Below are 18,128 nucleotides of genomic sequence, written 5' to 3' on the forward strand. Positions count from 1 at the left end.
GTAATGCTTTACAAAACCTCCTATTGTACTCCAGCAAGCTCTTGCACGAAGCTGCCGTAAGCTGGTGCCAATCTGTCAGGACATCAGCTTCAAATTCATTTGATAGCCAAGCAGATGCAAACATTTGCTTGAAGTAAACCCAAGTGGCGGGTGCCTGTCCTTGCATTAACAATGTCGTCCACCATGTAAGCGCATTGTCCTTTAAGAAAGTGGCAGCTTTCTTGACCTTCGAGGCCTCTGTAAAATTCCCTCCCGCATAAGCTGTATCAAACTGCTGGAGGAAAGTGAGTGCCTTTGTCTTATCCTCGAAACCACTGAAGGTACTGAACTTTACCATTGCACCACCTTCTTTGTAAGCCTTCGGCTTCTCTAGTGCGCCCAAGTTGTCATACGGGATGGTCTGCAACATGGGCACTGTACTAGGCATGATCGGCACGTGTTGGCCATTCACATTTTGCATCAGAGGTGCGATATCTGGCTGCTGTCCAGAAAAACCAGCCATGCCAAAATGAGCCTGTGGCACCCCAAACTGGCCCTGGTTGCCGTGGAAACCTTGCTGCATGCCGATAGTACCATACATGGGGTTTGGCATGATGCCTTGCATACCCCCGAACACTGTTCCTGGCATGTACGGCTGACTTCCAGACGCATAACCAGCCATACTTTGGAACACTGATCCACCCCCGAAATACCCAGGATGTACCGTGGGTGGTGGAAAAACTGAGTGCATAGCCTGGTATCCAGCTCCCTGTCCATTCAAGACAGCATGCTGGCTTTGAAAGGTGGCGGGCTGAACTGGCATAACCTATGGAATAGGCGTTCTAGCCACCTGTTCAAGCACGGGAGGAACCTGCTTTGGAGCCCCCGACTCCGCAACATGCGAGTGTTCCCTTTCCTCCTGCGCCTCATGAAGTACCTGGGCTTGAGCTTCAACTAGCTCCGTACGCGGCGTAGGTTGCCTATTTTAATGTTGCACTGGTGGCGCTTGCAAGAATTCCATAAACCTCGGATTTTGCACCAGCTGCGAAAAGACATTCACCGCGGCAACTAACTGAGTCTTAAACGCATCATCCTCAAGTTGCCCTGTCATAAAGCCCTGTACTACTGGAGGGACATTCACGTTGACAGGAGGTACAGACTGACGTGGCCGTGAGCTCTCGCCAATCTCAAAAACCATAGGAATCTCCTGCCTGTCCTTTGGAGAGGAACCCTCTTCCATAATTCCCTTCCCCTTGTCGGCCATAGTGTAATCCCCGCGTTCTTGCACTGTGTGTCTTTACCCTGAACAATCCAGGCTCACTCTTTAAGGAAAAAGTGATTGATGTCCCGGCAACGGCACCATGAAACCGGCCCGTAGGGCGGTAGGAGTTGGCTTTCACCCGAAATTCTTTACTTTATACACACACACAAAGCACTTTGCAAAGAGAACCTGCGACGGGAGTTAACACTTGAATACACACACGGCTCGGAAGCTAGAATGCTCCGAGCAGACGCCGACAACCTGTAGGCCCCAAAATTGGCGCCCCTTTCGGTATTTCTTTATTCTTTAGGAGGGTAAATTACAAGGTAAGGTCCTGGGAATCCTTCACGTGTATCCACCTAGATACCATTTGATTTGGCCAAATTTCGGCAACATAACAGCCCCAAAACTTGCGCGGAACCAATTCCCCTGCTGGAACTCGCTTGCACTGGCGTATACCCTCTGATTCCTGTCCAAAAACAGTAAATTCAGCACGCTGTATTTACTGGTTTTTGCCCTGTTTTCAGCCCCAAACAGTCCCCTAACTGTCCTTTGCCAGTGGGGCACGATTCCCAATGATCCCGGCGTCCTTACGGCTGAAAAACAGTGAATTTACAGCGCATACACAGCGCTGATTTTGCACCTGTACGGTGAGGTTATGACCCTCACCAGTGCCTGCTTTGGAGCAGCAGTTAGCTACCCCTGTTCCTGCTCAAGGAGGCTCTTGCCTCAGCACAAAAGCATGAACCCACACAATTGTACATCAGTCAAATGAGTAGCCCTCTTGTGGGGCATCACATAACTGCACGTAGGGGAGAGAGAGAGCAGTGTGTAGTGTGTAGGGTATCACTCCTAGCACCACACTGTACATGAGAGGGAAAGGAAGCACTCCATAGCTCTTAACCTGTGACAGGTTGCAAATGAAGCCTCTCCCTTCTCTAAATTCAGCGCCAATTCTTCTGCAAGAGGAAAGTGCATGAAAAGTTGACACTTGGCGCATTTATAAGCATTTGCCCGTTTCGGGCTTGCCGCTTAAAAATATCCTGACCGGTTGCCCAGTTGACTTCGCGGCAGAGTTGTAAAATGTTCCCCTAGTCATACCGGAGGTAATGACGCGAACACATTTCACGGCCCAAAATAGCAGTTCCCTAAATTTTAGGAGATGCTTCCGTTGGGCTCCCACTGGTCTTCTGACCATCTATCCTCATTGGGACCGCATCCAAAATTGCAATGTGGCCCAACTGTCGGATACTTTTAGTTGGTAGTCCCACCTTGACTTTACGCCTTAATTGAGTTCACTTCCTAGTATCCACCAACTTGCTAAGTGCGACGGGGGGACCTATATGATCTTGCTCTGAGCCTAGACATCCTCTTACCATACGAATTCCAGTGCCGACCACTTCCCGTCTGCGGGTGAATCTACCGTTCACATTGGCCATACAATGTCTGACCGTTTGCTACTTCAAAAAGAGGGTCTTAAACAAATAAAATAAACCCCATTGGAAAGAAACCAACAACCAAGGTTAGCAGTTGCCACATCTCTGTGACATGGTTGATAACTGCCACGTCCTCGTGACACTTCTGATGGCTGAAAACGCTAGGTTTACCGCCAGTGGGGGGTCTTATTGAGAAGGTGCCTGTTGAACGCGAAGTTCCTGCTGCCTCTTCTGCCAGAAAGTACCAGCCTCTGGTTTGCTTATATATTATCTTAGCAAAATTGCCCTACCTAGTTCCCAACAAAAGTCACTTAATAAATAAGTGAAAAGGTGTCTGTTGAACACGAAGTTCCTGCTGCCTCTTCTGCCAGAAATTGCTAGCCTCTAGTTTGCTTCTATATTATCTTAGCAAAATTGCCCTACCTAGTTCCCAACAAAAGTCACTTAATAAATAAGTGAAAAATGTCAAAAATAGGAAAAATAGGTTTAATGCACTGGAAAATTTCCCTGATGGATTCTGATGGATTCTGATGGATTCTGATGGTAATGCTGATGATCATGCTCTGTGTAACCAGAGGATATGCATCTACTCTAAGTGTCTAGACATGCATGGTCTGCGAACAGACTCACAAAAGTGCCAGATCACTTTCTATTCTAGACTGACTGGACTGAATTGAACCCTGGTCATGAAGTAGCTTGTCCACGGACACATAGGGTTGGATGTGTCACGTGACATCCCCTCCTTTTCAAAGTGAGGTACTAGTACCGAATTGTATGTCACCTGTAACAGACTTGGACACTCCAAGTCAAGAATCAACCGCGACAGCACCAAATAACCACTTCAAAACAATTCACAGATCACAATAGATTTGCACTGGCCCGGCGGAGTTCCGTGCCTAGAGATATTGGCTCCAAAGACTGGCGCCCCTTTCGGTATTTCTTTTTATATTAATCAATCATCAAAGTACAAGAGAGCGGTTAGGGTTTCACTCTCAGACTCTGCGTCCAGATGCTCTGAGAAATGAGGCCCTCACCACTAATTTAAAGATTACAAGGGATGCCCAAAAGCAAAGCCCCAAAAGCTTTTAAAATCAAAAGCATCAGTTCTCTCTCTCTCTTAGAGAGTCTTTTCTCTTTTTTTTTATAAAAAAAAAAAAGCAAAAGCAAAATTCGCATCGCTCATCATTTTCCAAAAAATAAAAAATAAAAAAATTTAGCCTCCGCGATTTCCGGAAATTAGGGTTTTTGGCAAAAATTAGGGTTTGCATGAATTTTAGGGTTTCTGGCAAAAATTAGGGTTTCTGCTGTCCGCCACGTCATCACTTTGTGACATACCCCCCTCTTGAAAGCATTGTAATCGACCGCGATTATGCCTGCAAAACCGACAAAAGCCATAAACCGTCTTAGCAGACACTGACTGTTAGTACCTACGTACTAGGAACACACATCTAGCACATGTACAAAATCGACAGTCACCTCACACGACATCACAGGACATCACATGACATTCAACATTCATTCGGATCTTAGACCATGATTTATCGGCAATGTAGCTAGCAATCACATCTAGGTCCAATCGGGACCTCATCGATGTCCGATTGACTAACCCCTATTGCAACCATGTCTATTCGAGATCAATCAGACCAAAATGCTGCAGTCATTTCGGCATCAGTTCCTGCACTCACAAGAAGTCAAGAACAAATCAGTATCATTATCAGAAATTCCATTTCATAAAGTCATGCAGCAGAATACTGTCAACTCTCAGTATCCCTGAAGCTCAAAGAGACATCAGTGACTTTAGTATCAAAATCGAGGCATCTGTTGACAAAGGAGTGGAGTAACTCCCCTCTTGTGCATCCCACTGCACCAGATCTCCGGCCAAGTTGAATTCTGGGTTCCGTTTGGAGTAGACTATGCTAAACCAAAGATCGAGGTAAAGTTTCACAATCCGAGGAGTATCTGCTAGGTCCTCCTCCTCCATCCACTTCGCATCAAATGCAGGAAAGTTCTTGAACTAAACCAAGAACCGCCTTCAGACTTTACCTTTCTTCGTATCATTATGTGCCAAAATCTATTCAGGAACAAGGATCTCCTCGTTTTCTTCCACTGCGGGTTGCTCATCAGGCTCCCCATCATCAGGCACATCACCCTTAACAGGGTTCAAGAGACTCACATGCAATGCATTGTGAATCCTCCAAGTATCTGGCAGTTTCAATCGGAAGGAGACATCATTTATCTTTTCAGTAATCTGGAAAGGTCCGTAGTATCACATACTAAGCTTTGGAAAAAGCCTCTCCTTTCCCTTTTTCTTTCTTAGGCGTGCCTTCTCAAAAGTAAGAGCACCCAATCATCCTCCTTCAGTTTCAAGTCGCGACGATGGCGATCCGCTGCCTTTTTCTGTCGTTCTTGAGACTCCTGCAAAGTCTCGCGAACCTTGGCAAAAGCCATATCCAAATCTCGCGAATATTCATCCGCTTCAAATATCTAATCTTTCGTGCTCAGGAAGGATGGAACCTTCGCAACACTTTCAACAATCTCACATGGCGTCTTCCCCGTCGAAGAGTGTATCGTGTTATTGTAGGCAAATTCCACCAAAGGTAAGTTCTTTTCCCATTGAGTCTTCTGATCCGAGATACAAGACTTCAATAAATCTAAAATCACTGAATTGGCAATCTCAAATTGCCCGTCAGTCTGCAAGTGGAACGATGACGAGAACTGCAACCGCGTGCCAATGTTCTCCCGAATTGCCTTCCAAAACAAACTCATAAATCTGGGGTCTCTGTCGGAGACAATCGTCTCAGGCGTACCATGTAATCGGAAAATCATCGTGATCTTTCTGTATTCTCAAGAGATCAAAAAAATGAAATCCATTTCAATATTTTCCCAGGGCAGGTGGGTATGGGTAAAGGCTGTAACAATCCCTGTGCCTTATGCCTATCAAACTTGACCTTCTGGCATACCAGGCAACTGCACACAAACTCTTCCACATCCTTTTTGAGTCTCCGCCAAAAGAAATATCTCTCTACCCCTTTCATGGTGGTAGCAATGCCGCGGTGACCCGTAAAAGGTGGACAGTGGCAATCAGTCATAACCTTTTCCCTCAACGGCTGTGTAATGCACAACATAGTCTTTTTCATCAAGTAGCCTTCCCGAAGGGAGTATCCAGCTACTGTCTCCCCATCCCTAGCCGTGTGAAAATATCTGCAAAATATGTATCTGTGGCATACTGATCGACCATATCCTCGAAGCTCCTATGATGTATCGCGGAAATAGCCAGAACCAACGGTTTCCGAGACAAAGCATCTGCCACCACATTCTTCTGTCCCTGCACATAGACAATCTCGAAGTGGAACTGTGACAAGATGTTCACCCACCGCATCTGCTTTTCCGAAAGCTGCTTCTGTGACAAGAAGTAGCGCAAACTCTGATGGTCTGTAAAGACAGTAAAATCCGCTCCGAGTAGGTAATGCCGCCACTGAGTAAGAGCATGGATAACCGCCAAAAGCTCTTTCTCATAAATCTGTGTTGTCATCTCCGGCCTAGAGAACAAACGTCTCTCGTAAGCTATGAAATGGCCTTCTTGCATCAAGACCGCACCCAGACTACGACCACAAGCATCACAATATACTTCAAATGACTTTTGCAAGTCCGGATAAGTCAAAATAGGTCCCGTAGTCAATTTCTCTTTCAATGTCCGAAAGGCAGTCACCTCTGTGGGTCCCCACGAAAAAAGGTACTCCTTTCTGTGTCAAGGTATGCAAAGGGGAAGCAACCTCTGCAAACTTTCGTATAAACCGCCTGTAGTACGAACACAGTCCCAAGAAGCTTCTAACTTCATGGACATTCCTCAAATCGGGCCAATCACGGATAGTCTCTATCTTGGCCGAGTCCATTTGCACTCCTGCTGCTGACACAATGTGTCCCAAAAAGTGTATCTCTGGTAGGAAAAATTCACTTTTCTTTGCATTAATCACTAGCGTGTGATCTCGTAATGCCTGAAAGACTTGAAGCAGATGATCTCTGTGTTCTGCCTCATTCTTGGAGAAAACAATGATGTCGTCAAAGAAAGTGCCAACAAATAGCCTGTACTCTCGAAAAATCCTGTCCATCATCCGGTTAAATGTCGCAGGACCATTGGTTAAGCCAAAAGGCATCACCAAAAACTCAAATAACCCAAAAGTCGTCCGAAAAGCTCTCTTGTAGACATCTCCTGGCGCTATCCTGATCTGATGATATCCACTCTTCAAGTCAATCCTGCTAAAGCACGAGGATCCCTGTAACCTGTCAAGTATATCATCGATCCTAGGAATCGAAAATCTGTTCTTGATGGTGATTTTGTTGAGAGCGCTATAATCGATGCACATTCTCCAAGATCCGTCTTTCTTCAAAACCAACAACACTGGAGAGCAATATGGTGAAGTACTAGGCTAGACAAGACCCTTTTCCAAGAGGTCTTTCACTGGGTTCATAATCTTTTCATTCTGTACTCGGCTCACACGATAAGGTGGCCGATTCGGTGGTGTGCTTCCAGGTATCAGATCAATGGTTTGATCTTCAGGCCCTCTGAAAAGCAATCGGCATGAGTGTGGAGAAAAAAAAAATCTTGGCGTTCTTTTGATCAGGTCAAAAGATATTCAACCTTTATCCAACATTCAGTTCTCCCAAAAGAATGAGTAAGAAAACTGAAGTTCATCAAGTACAATCTCTAAGCCCTTCATTTATCAAAGTCGCTTTCTCGGCCCGGTAGTCAACCACGGCATAGTTCTTGTGGTACCAAGGGATCCTGAGTAGAACGTCACTCGCGTGCCCTGAACACCCCTGTCATTGCAAACGAAGTTTGCCAATGCTCGGTGTAATGGCAACATCCCATCCGGGTGCCAGTCGAACTACCTCCGCCTGTGGCGTCAGTCTGTCGGGCGTAGTTCCAAATCGAGCCGCCAATTCCAAGTGAAAAGAAGTTGGCCTTGGCTCCTTCAAAAGAGCTTCCTGATCCTTCACTTTGCCCCGAAAGCGGCAAAGTTTGTACTTTCATTCATTAGATTCGGTGCAGGTCCCACGCCATGTGGTACCAGTTCTGCTTTTCTATCTGCCTTTTCTACCACATTCCTCAGTTGCTCTCGAACTCTCATACCTGTCCTCGTTCTTATCATTCTGTTGTTTCTGTGCCTTTTTAGGGCACTTCGCGGAGATTTGTCCATGTTCCCCGTATCCAAAGCACTTCCCCTCTCTGATGAAACGAGCTCTCTCCTCAGGAGTAAGCTTGGGTCGTGCATCATTTTTCTCTGGGTTGCTCTTTTTTCTTTCTACTTCATTCCCAGAAGTCTGTTCGGCTCGTTGTGTCATGGCCTCTATCTGTGGGGTAGGTCAGACTGCCAGAGTGAATGGCAAAGCTCCGCTTCGCATGACTCATCAACTCCTGAATAGAAGCTGACTTTTGTTTCAAGCAGTGATCTCGGATCTCTGTAGGTAGACCCAAGGTAAACCGCTCAATCTGTTCTCTGAACGAGATCTTCTTGAATGAAGAGGCGGGTAGAAAAGAGCTCCAAAATCTTTCACAATAAGCATTGATTGTATCTTTCTTGGTCATCCGAAGATGGTTCCAAGCAGCTCGTACATCTAGTTCATATTCTTACGTCAACCAAGAAGAAATAAAAAGCTTCTTAAATTTCAGCCATTTAACTGGCGCACTCTTGTTTAAAAGAAGCGTGGACCACCAAGTACGAGCATTCCCCTTAAAGTAAGAGGCAGCTCTCCGAATCTTGGAGTGCTCTGAATAGCGTCCTCCCGCGAAAGCGATGTCAAACTGTTGTATAAAAGACAAAGCCTTCGAAGCATCTGAGTATCCTGAAAAAGTATCAAACTTGATCGAGTGGCCACCTTCCTTAAACTCTCGGACTTTCTTGCTTTCATCTTCGAGAAAGTCATACTGGTTGGCTTTGTAAAAATTCTTCTTGTTCGCATAAAACTTTCCGTAATCGGAATCTGAGCTCTCTGTAGACGAGTCCTCAGTAGAACTGTCAGTCTCTGGGCGAGATGTAGCCTTCTTTGCCATTTTCTTGCCCTTTCCGAAGCTTTGTTTCTTGCTTCGCTTTTTGCTTTTCCTGACTTCTTTGCTCGAGTCTGAAGAGCTAGAAGAACTGTCAGAAGAAGAAGAACTGGGTAGGCCTTCAAACTTGACGTGCTTCTTCAGTTTCTTTGCCTTGTCGAATGTCGACCGACGACCCAAATATCCCAGGAAGTCAGTGCCTTTCTTCTGCTTTTTGCCGTGCTTTTTGTCCTTCTTTTGCACGTCGAAAAGTTGAGCAATCCGTGCATCAACCATGTTCTCCAGTTCCTTCTCCGTATATTTCTTGGAGGCAAAAGGTTTCTTGAGAGCGGGTTTCGGGAGTGGTGTTGTGGTTCTCTGCCACTCCATCTGTACCTCTTCCAAAGAAGCCTGGTTCATATATTTTGCCATCTTCGGATCCTTGGCAAAATTGAGCATCATCTTTGTTGCATCGCCAATCAATTGACGACGCTCCATCTCTCTTTGCTCCGCTTGAGTAGGCCGAGGCGGGCCATACTCTCTGTCTAAATCTTCGTTGTGATCCCAGCCCGCATCTCCAGATACAGAGGGAGTCGACTGATCATTGCCTGAAGCCATAGGTGCCGCGGAAAAAAAATTCGGAGATCGGATTTCCCGTAGAAGAGAAATCGGCCGTGCTCTGATACCACTGTAACAGACTTGGACACTCCAAGTCAAGAATCAACCGCGACAACACCAAATAACCACTTAAAAACAATTCACAGATCACAATAGATTTGCACTGGCCCGGCGGAGTTCCGTGCCTAGAGATATTGGCCCCAAAGACTGGCGCCCCTTTCGGTATTTCTTTTTATATTAATCAATCATCAAAGTACAAGAGAGCGGTTAGGGTTTCACTCTCAGACTCTGCGTCCAGATGCTCTGAGAAATGAGGCTCTCACCACTAATTTAAAGATTACAAGGGATGCCCAAAAGCAAAGCCCCAAAAGCTTTTAAAATCAAAAGCATCAGTTCTCTCTCTCTCTTAGAGTCTTTTCTCTTTTTTTTTATAATAAAAAAAAGCAAAAGTAAAATTAGCGTCACTCATCATTTTCCAAAAAAAAAAAAAAAATTAGCCTCCGCGATTTCCGGAAATTAGGGTTTTTGGCAAAAATTAGGGTTTGCAGGAATTTTAGGGTTTCTGCTGTCTGCCACGTCATCACTTTGTGACATCACCCTCCTCCTGATGTGCCATCTTCCTCTCCCTCTGGCGGCCCATTGCTTGAGTTGAGAGCACCCCTCACTGCCCATCTATTGCCACATCCATTGCAGCCATCTTCTCTTCCAAAATCTACTGCACTTTTGCAGCCAGCATTCAGCCGTTAAATCCTCACATTGGGCATGCAACTCAGCCCTAGATTTTCGTCGTGGTGGCCATCCACAACCCACATCGAGCCAGATAACAAAGGTACATCAAATCAGCCCTAGAGATGCTTCATTGCAAAGAGTTACCGCAGATACATCATCAATTCGAGTCAAGTCTGGCATTGATCAATGTATATTCCTTTTACATCATCTAAAGCATATACCACATCAAATCAGCCCTAGAGGTGCTTCATTGCGAAGAATTACCTCAGATACATCATCCATTCGGGTGACAATGTCGGTTCCCTTGAGAGGGTTGGTTGGGACCCCATTGGTGCGCCTTTCTCCTTGCTCTCTCTATCTCTCTGCATCTCTACCTTGTCTCTTTGACTCTCTCTAAACTAACTAAAAGGAACCATCAATAACGCAAGGAAAGAACAAAGGATTATGAAATCACCAAGCTAATCCTTTTTGTAAAATTATGGGATACCAACAAAGGAACAAGCAAAGACTCTCCACGGTCACTTCATTTATGTAATGTGAGACTACCAAGCAAATGGCCAATGTCCAAGGACATGGATCGTATCATTCCTCTCTACACAATTCAAAAGCCTTCAATTTGGAGTCTAAACTAACTTAATCTCAATTCATACTCAGATACTAACTATTGACTCATAAAAAGCACAAAAGTACCTCTTGTAGGAGAGTGCCATCACCCGTGTTGAACACGCGGATCAGTGTACCCTTGCTGCTGGCAGTGGCTAAAAGCCGACCATCCAAAGTAAGAGCAAGGTAAGCAAGACCGGAGTCATGTGCGAAGATGAACTTTGGCTTCTTTAAACCATTAAGATCTAACCTCACTTGCCCTTGGATGACACTGGGACAAGCAAGAACCACAGAATTTGACGTCGAAGAGATTGCACATAAGCCCTTTGGATTGGCAACTGTGTCTATTTGTAAGAGAAGCTTAAGGTCAGCGAAGTTGTATACATAGACATTTTTCTCAAGGGCAACAACAATGCGGTCCCTGCGAAGCTTCACGGAGCGAACCTGTGACCGAAAAGAAAGCTCACCAATGCAGCTCGATTGATGGTCGTCCCATATCATGACCTTGTTGGGTGGATATCGGGGATTTGGACCACCTCCGACTAGGGCGAAAATGTGGGAGCGAAACAGCAACTCCACATGGGCAATGCCACCAGGGCCCTCATGATTGCTGGATTCTGGGCAAGAGGCCTTGAAAGGGTGGCAATCGTATACCCGAAATCCTTGTGCACTTCCACAGGCAAAGCGGCCATGGTCTTGATTAAAACCTAGAAACAAAAGTGAATCTTGTCGAGGAGAGGCAGAAGAAACAGAGGGGTCCTGCTGCGGTGGACTGGCAGGTGCGGGATCCGCATTTGAAACAGGGGACACCAAGGCAGCCATTCACATAGTAATTCACAGCAAAACTTGGATGCAGCTAATCGATGCACCTGGGCTTTCGTTGAGGAACAGCCTGTCGAATGTCAATCACTGTGTTTAGAGCGCGTGAGTGTTTGGCCGGATGTGCTTTTGCATGCATCAATGCAACGCAGATAAGTAACTCACATTAAGGTGATCTACCGACCAAAGCAGATGCCCAGCATGGCTAGAAAAATACATTTTTTCTAACGGGTGAAAATAAGGGGAAGCTTGAAATTCTCCCGGATTTTAGGTCAAATTTTAAAGCTTTTTCCTGTAACTACACTAAAACTTGTGTAAATTTGCTGGTTTTCTCAAAGGCAAGCTCAAAATCGAATCGGGATTTTACAATTTCAAACGGTTAAAACACACTTGACCCCATTTTTTTCCAAAACAAAGTGTCCACTTTCGTCACCTTTCAACTTTCGTCTCACAAAATTGTAACAAAAGTTGCACATCTTTGCCCACTGACTTCCTTATCGACAAGGTATCTTGGGTCAGTGGGTTGGGTGTGTGCATTGAGATTTCAAAGTTCATGCGCTCTTCAAAAAAATAAATAAATTGGTCGTGTTCACTTTTGCCTCAGCTTCTAGCCTAGGGTAAGGGAGCCACGAAAAAGATGGGTTCCTACTTAGGAACCCGTCAACCCCCACATAATAAAGTAGTTATGTGTCACTTCAAAGGTATGAACAACGTTCTCTCCCCTAGTTATCCAAGCTAGGGTGAGATCATGGCCATCAGATCGACAAGTCAATCCATGTTGGTTGCTCCTCCTCTAAATACCCCCCTTGTGGGTCTCACCTCTAATCCCCATTTTTTTAACACACAAATCAGAAAAACATGTCGACCTTCATATGTGAAGCTCCATTAGCGATGTAGTTTTTGCCAATTTCTCGTCGAGTTTCGGCACCTCTAAACTGGCTCCTCTACCCTAGTAGCCCTAGGGTAAAAATAAACTAGTGGCTTCCTTACTGGCATTAGATGTAGCAACATACTCTGCCTCAGTGGTAGGTGAAGACATGCAGTCTTGGAGACACAATCTCCAAGAGATAACCGCTCCAGCAAACATTAACACATAGCCAGATGTGGATCTTCTACTATCCACACAACCCGCATAACCAGCATCCGTGTAACCCACAATAGATGCATCGCTGTTCTTGAAGCATAAACATTGTACCCTTTAGGGATTTGAGGATTTTTTCACTGCTTCCCAATGCTTCTTACTAGGGTTTGACATGTACCTACTAATGTGCAATGTCTGGTCTTGTGGCTACCATAGCATACATCAAACTGCCAATTGCTGAAGAATATGGCACTTTTGCCATTTCCTCTTTCTCACCATCTGTCTTGGGAGAATCTTCCTTGCTAAGTTTTAAGTATGCTTGCATTGAATGACTTCCCCCCATGTATACTAAAACGTTGCAAGACCTTGTGGATGTACTTTTCTTGAGACAATTCAAGAATTCCACGTTGCCTATCTCTCTTGATGCGCATACCAAGAAAGTGATTGGAATTTCTCAAGTCTTTCATGGAAAACTAAGTTCTTAGCATCTTTTTCAACTGATTGATGTCATCAATTGATTTCCCTGCGATAAGCATATCATCTACACACAAGATCAAGATGATTAAAGAACCATCGTTCAACTTTCTTGTGTCTAAGCAGTGATCCTCTTGACTCCTTATGTAACCCTGAGACTGCATGAATTTGTCGAAAGTTTGGTACCACTGCCTTGAACCTCGCTTGAGGCCATAGAGTGTATTTTTAAGTCGACAAACCAATTTTGTCCTCGTTGGCTTTTGAGTTTCACATACAAAACCCTCTGGTTGTTTCATGTAGACATCTTCATCTAGATCCCCGTGAAGAAATGTTGTTTTCATATCCATTTGGATAAGTTCCATGTCCTGGATAGCAACGAAGCCAAGTACGATGCAAACTGTAGTCATCTTAACTACTGGAGAGAAAATCTCGTCAAAATCCACACCTTTTTGCTGCTTGAAATCCTTGGCAACTAGACAAGCCTTGTACCTAGGCTGGGGATCTTTTGATGTATACTTCTTCTCGTATACCTACTTGCAAGGTAAAGCATGTTTGCCCTATGGTAGTTCAACCAAATCCATTTCTCATTAGCCACAATTGAATTGTATTCTGATTGCATAGCCTACTTCCACTTAACGCTATTATCCATATATATAGCTTCTTTGTAGCAGGTTGGATCTTCACCGTCAGTGACCAAAATGTGGTGTTTACTAGGCTCAAACCGCTCAAGCGCAGGTGATACTCTCGTAGAGCATCTCGGTGTGCTTGACTGTTGGACTCTGCTCTCTCTCTGGAGCAATAATAGTATCTTGCACTTGAGAATTAGGTGCATCACTACTACACTGAGTTGGTTCGGAGGCTACATCCTCAAAACAAACGCATCTGTATTCAATTTCTTTAATGGGCTCCTTGTGCATCTTTGAATCATTGACAATGACATGTGAGTTGCGAATGACTTTGTGGGATTCTGGGTGCCAGAGAGCCCATCTCTCCATCTACACCATAGCCAATAAAAATGCATTTGTGTGACCTGGGATCTAACTTGTCACGAAGTTCTTTGGGCACATGTGCATATGCCTCACATCCAAACACACATAAATGCCCATAGCTTGGCGTTTTACTAGTCCATAATTCCTCTGGAATCTTGAAATTCAAAGGAGAGCTAGGTGACCTATTGATAATATGCAATGTTGTTAGAACAGCTTCCCCCCAAAACTTTGGAGTAAGTTTCAACATAGAAATCATAGAGATAACTCGTTCTTGAATCGTGAGATTCAATCTTTCAACTATCCCATTGTGAGCAGATGTGTACGAAGCAGTAAAATGCCTACGTAAGTCTCTTTGATTGCAAAAATACTTGAACTTCGTGGAGACATATTCTCCACCATTGTCTGTGCAAAAAGATTTGAGCTTTTTCCGTGATTGATTCTCAACGATGACGAGGAATTTTTGGAATGTAGAAAAGACTTCTTCCTTATGCTTAAGGAGATACACCCACACCTAGAATCATCTATGAATGTGAGAAAGTAGTTTGCCCCCCTAGGTCTTATGTGGCATTGGACCACACAAATCACTGTGTATTAAGTCCAGGGGTTCGTGTAGTTTCTTGTTCAATGGTGAAGATGTCAACTTAGTTTGTTTGCCGTATAGACAATGCTCACACAATGGAAAATCCGTGTAATCTAGCATAGGTAAGTAGTCAAAACGTTGAAGTGTTTTTATTCCCTTTTCGGTAATATGTCCTAGCCGGCTATGCCACAACTCAGTATAGACGACAGCTCGACAACATAGACAGAGTGTTCGTCGACACTCGATACAAACATAGAGTACAAGATTCATTCTTATGACCTTTCATCTTGACAAGGTTGCTCTTACAGATTAGCCAAGAACGATTAGTAATTACCAAATACTATAGTGTAACCAAGTTCATCCATTTGCCCTATAGAAAGCAAGCTCTTTGTAAGCTTGGGCACATGTCGCACATTTTGCAAGAAAAAGGTAGTGTTGTTATGCATCTGAAGCTTCACATCACCAATGCCAATAGTGTCAAGCTCGTAAGAATCAACAAGTTTGACTATGTGTTGCATGAATACATAAGAGGAAAGCCAATCTTTATGTGGTGTGACATGAAAACTTGCGCTAGAATCTAGAATCCAATTGTACGCATAACCCTCATCCTGTGCAGCCAAAGCATCTGGAGTGAGATTTGAAGTGAAAATGAGAACATTTGAGGGATCTGTTGTCACCTCTGCATGAGTCATTGATGGCATAACATTCATCACTAAAGGAGGAGCATTCTCTACTACAATGGTAGGTATGGGATACTCAACCACGTTGATCTCCTCAATCTTTACAGTATTTTTGCCTTTGCCGAAATTATATTTTTGCATGTTTTTCTACTCTCTTAAGAAATTGCGACAATGTAGGAAGGCCCTCTAAACCCTTGCATGAAGGAAGGTTAAACCCACCCCATGAGGGTAAGAGGCCAACACCCTACCATCCAAGCTATTGAGACTTGTTGTATACAACTAAGAAAGATAGCATACTTGAGTTGACAAAGAAAGCTAGAAGGAAAGGAAAGCTACAAACTTAAAGGGAGTAGTTTCACCCTTCATTTTCACTCCTTAGAGAAAGGCAAGTTTTCTTCCAAAATTCCTTTTTCTTCAAGAAAGAAGCTTCACAAGTGAACAAAAACCTTTACAAAAACAACGAGTTTTTGTGAAGAATCAACGAAGGTGTTCTTACAAAGAACAATACGTGAAGCACTACAAATTTAACAAGGCGAGGATCGCATGCAACGCAAAAGTCATGGAGCATTAAAAACACAACGACTTCAAGCTTTACAAGGTACAAGTTGACGTTTTTCTCTCTCTACATTAGTGTGTGTTTACCATGGCCGACGAGCATATGCCACATACACACACTTTTGATTTTGAGCACACGCATCAAAATCAGGCAATCGTGGACGCTGCCGACACTAATATGCATGCCGATGACGATCTAGGAGATCATGGCCTTGTAGATAAAGCTACTTTCAAGACTTTGAAAAAAGCCAAAGCGTACTTGAATGCAACCTCTCTGCATTAAATTCAAATGTTACAAACCTTGCTAAGCTACTTATGACATTTATGAATTTAGAGACGACTCAAGGAGCCCAAGCTCGCACGATTCAAGGAACCCACATTTGCACGACTCAAGGAGCCCATGAGGCAAGTGCTTCAGAAGACATAGAAGGTAGCAATGCATTACTTAAGTATATCACCATTCGTGAGTTTCAAGGTGAAGAGTGTGATCGTAACAAGGATGCGCTCAATATGTTCTTACACAAATGGAGTGATATTCATAGACTGAGATACATCCCAGATATTAAGATAGTTGTGGAAACAAGTCTATCTCTTAAAGGCAAGGCCTATAAGTGGTCGATGACATTTCCAGTAGATGCTCGTCCTCAATCTTGGGCTGTGTTTGAAGCTTCTTTCTCCAAAGAGTTTTTGGACTCCAATGGAGAAGATAAAAATTGGATAGCATGGGATGCATGCCGCATATCTGGCCTCTCTCTCACTCAATATCTTTCTAAGTATCGAGAAATAACTAGAAGGTCTAGATGAATTCCAAAAGTTAAGGGGTTTCAATAGGGGTCTTGACAAAGACTATCGTCTTCATGTCAAGACCCAACATCCAAAAAATGTGGAAGAAGCCATCGCTCATACCCAAATGTATGATGATGACCAAGAGAGGAAGGGAAATGTTCCCTACTCTAAGAATACTTTTGCTAAGAGAAATTTGGCTAAGAGCCAATGGTGAGGTGGATCTCCCACACGTTCCAAGAGGAACAAACATCAATCTACCTCCCCACGCCCTCAAGAGGCTAAGAAGCCTAAGCAATCACGAGATACTCCATGTGGGTCTCTCAGCACCACCAATTTTGAGCGTGCAAAGAACACAATTTGTGTTTCAAATGTCTTTCGGACCAGCATAACAAAAATGATTGTCCTCTCTTGCAAGGCAAAGAAAAGGCCATGCACACGGTGCAACACCTCACATTAGATTCATCTCCTAAATATTGTGTTGTAGAGGTTCTTCATATGGAAGAAAAGCACAAGTGTTATGTGCCTGCTTCAATGTGGCAGCCCACCTTTAGCCCCCATGAGTTGATTTGCATGCATGACACTATTAACGAACAACATGTTCGTACTTTAGTGGATGATGGTGCAACTCATAACTTCTTGAGCTATAAGCTAGTCAAAAAATTGAAGCTTATACAGACTCCCTACTCCCATAAATATGTGGTAGAACAGATGTTTGGAAATGATAAATAAGTACGGGACATGGTAGTTCAAGGGGTTGAACTTATTGTTCAAGATCATACGATGAACTTTGACTTTCAAGTTATGAACATGGACCGTGCGGATGTAGTTTTAGGACGGGAGTGGCTACATGGTTTAGGAAACACATTGCACACTAGTTACGAACACAACTCCTTATCCTTTATGGCCAATGGTAAACATGTGCTCTTGCTTGGTGAGAAAAATATACCATCTGCACCTCTTATATGTACAGCCGAGCTTTCTATTTTACACAAAGCAGATTTAATAGATGGTCTTTTTGTGTTACTGCTTGTCTCCAAGTCTTGTGAGTTCTCAAGAGCAAAGTGTTGTGTATTCTAGTTATGGTATGCAAAGTGCAATGAATTTTAATAAAAAGCAAAGTGCTAACAATTCTAAAGAGCAAAGTGCTCTCGATTCTAAGTGTTGTTAAAGGTGCCAGATGCAGTCCAAGACCCAAGCTCCCCAATGTGGAATGAGAATGGAACTTGGATTCTTGAAGGCTAAAAATTGGACATGGTCGTGGCATATAAGGCACACTTTACGAAGGACTTCACTTGCTTTCTATGACATCGAACTGAAGAGCTTGTATCAGGAGGTCTCCTCTTCTGTGTCATGATAGTTTCAAGCATAAATGGCACATCAACCTTTGTGCCTAAGGTGGATCACAATCATTTGTACATAAATCTGTAGATTGCAAGGAGGCAACTCATGTCAGAGATACAATCTTTATGGAATTGGAGTCATGGATTTTTTCTTTGCTCACAAGCTTGATACA

The 18,128-nt window shown here is 43.9% G+C and overlaps 1 protein-coding gene across 1 annotated transcript in view; it reads right to left on the reverse strand.

The window, feature by feature from the left end:
- LOC147427086 (autophagy-related protein 18a-like) overlaps nucleotides 1–11,635 on the reverse strand; it is a 62,186-nt gene extending 50,551 nt beyond the window's left edge. Inside the window, exon 1 of the mRNA XM_086498675.1 lies at nucleotides 10,739–11,635. Within this exon, the coding sequence (XP_086354801.1) occupies nucleotides 10,739–11,473 (735 nt within the window). The 5' untranslated portion in view covers nucleotides 11,474–11,635. The remainder of the gene's footprint in view (nucleotides 1–10,738) is intronic.
- Between the last annotated feature and the right edge of the window lie 6,493 nt (nucleotides 11,636–18,128).

Source organism: Adiantum capillus-veneris, chromosome 24 (assembly GCF_014529385.1).
Source record: "Adiantum capillus-veneris isolate H3 chromosome 24, ASM1452938v2, whole genome shotgun sequence".
NCBI lineage: Eukaryota > Viridiplantae > Streptophyta > Polypodiopsida > Polypodiales > Pteridaceae > Adiantum > Adiantum capillus-veneris.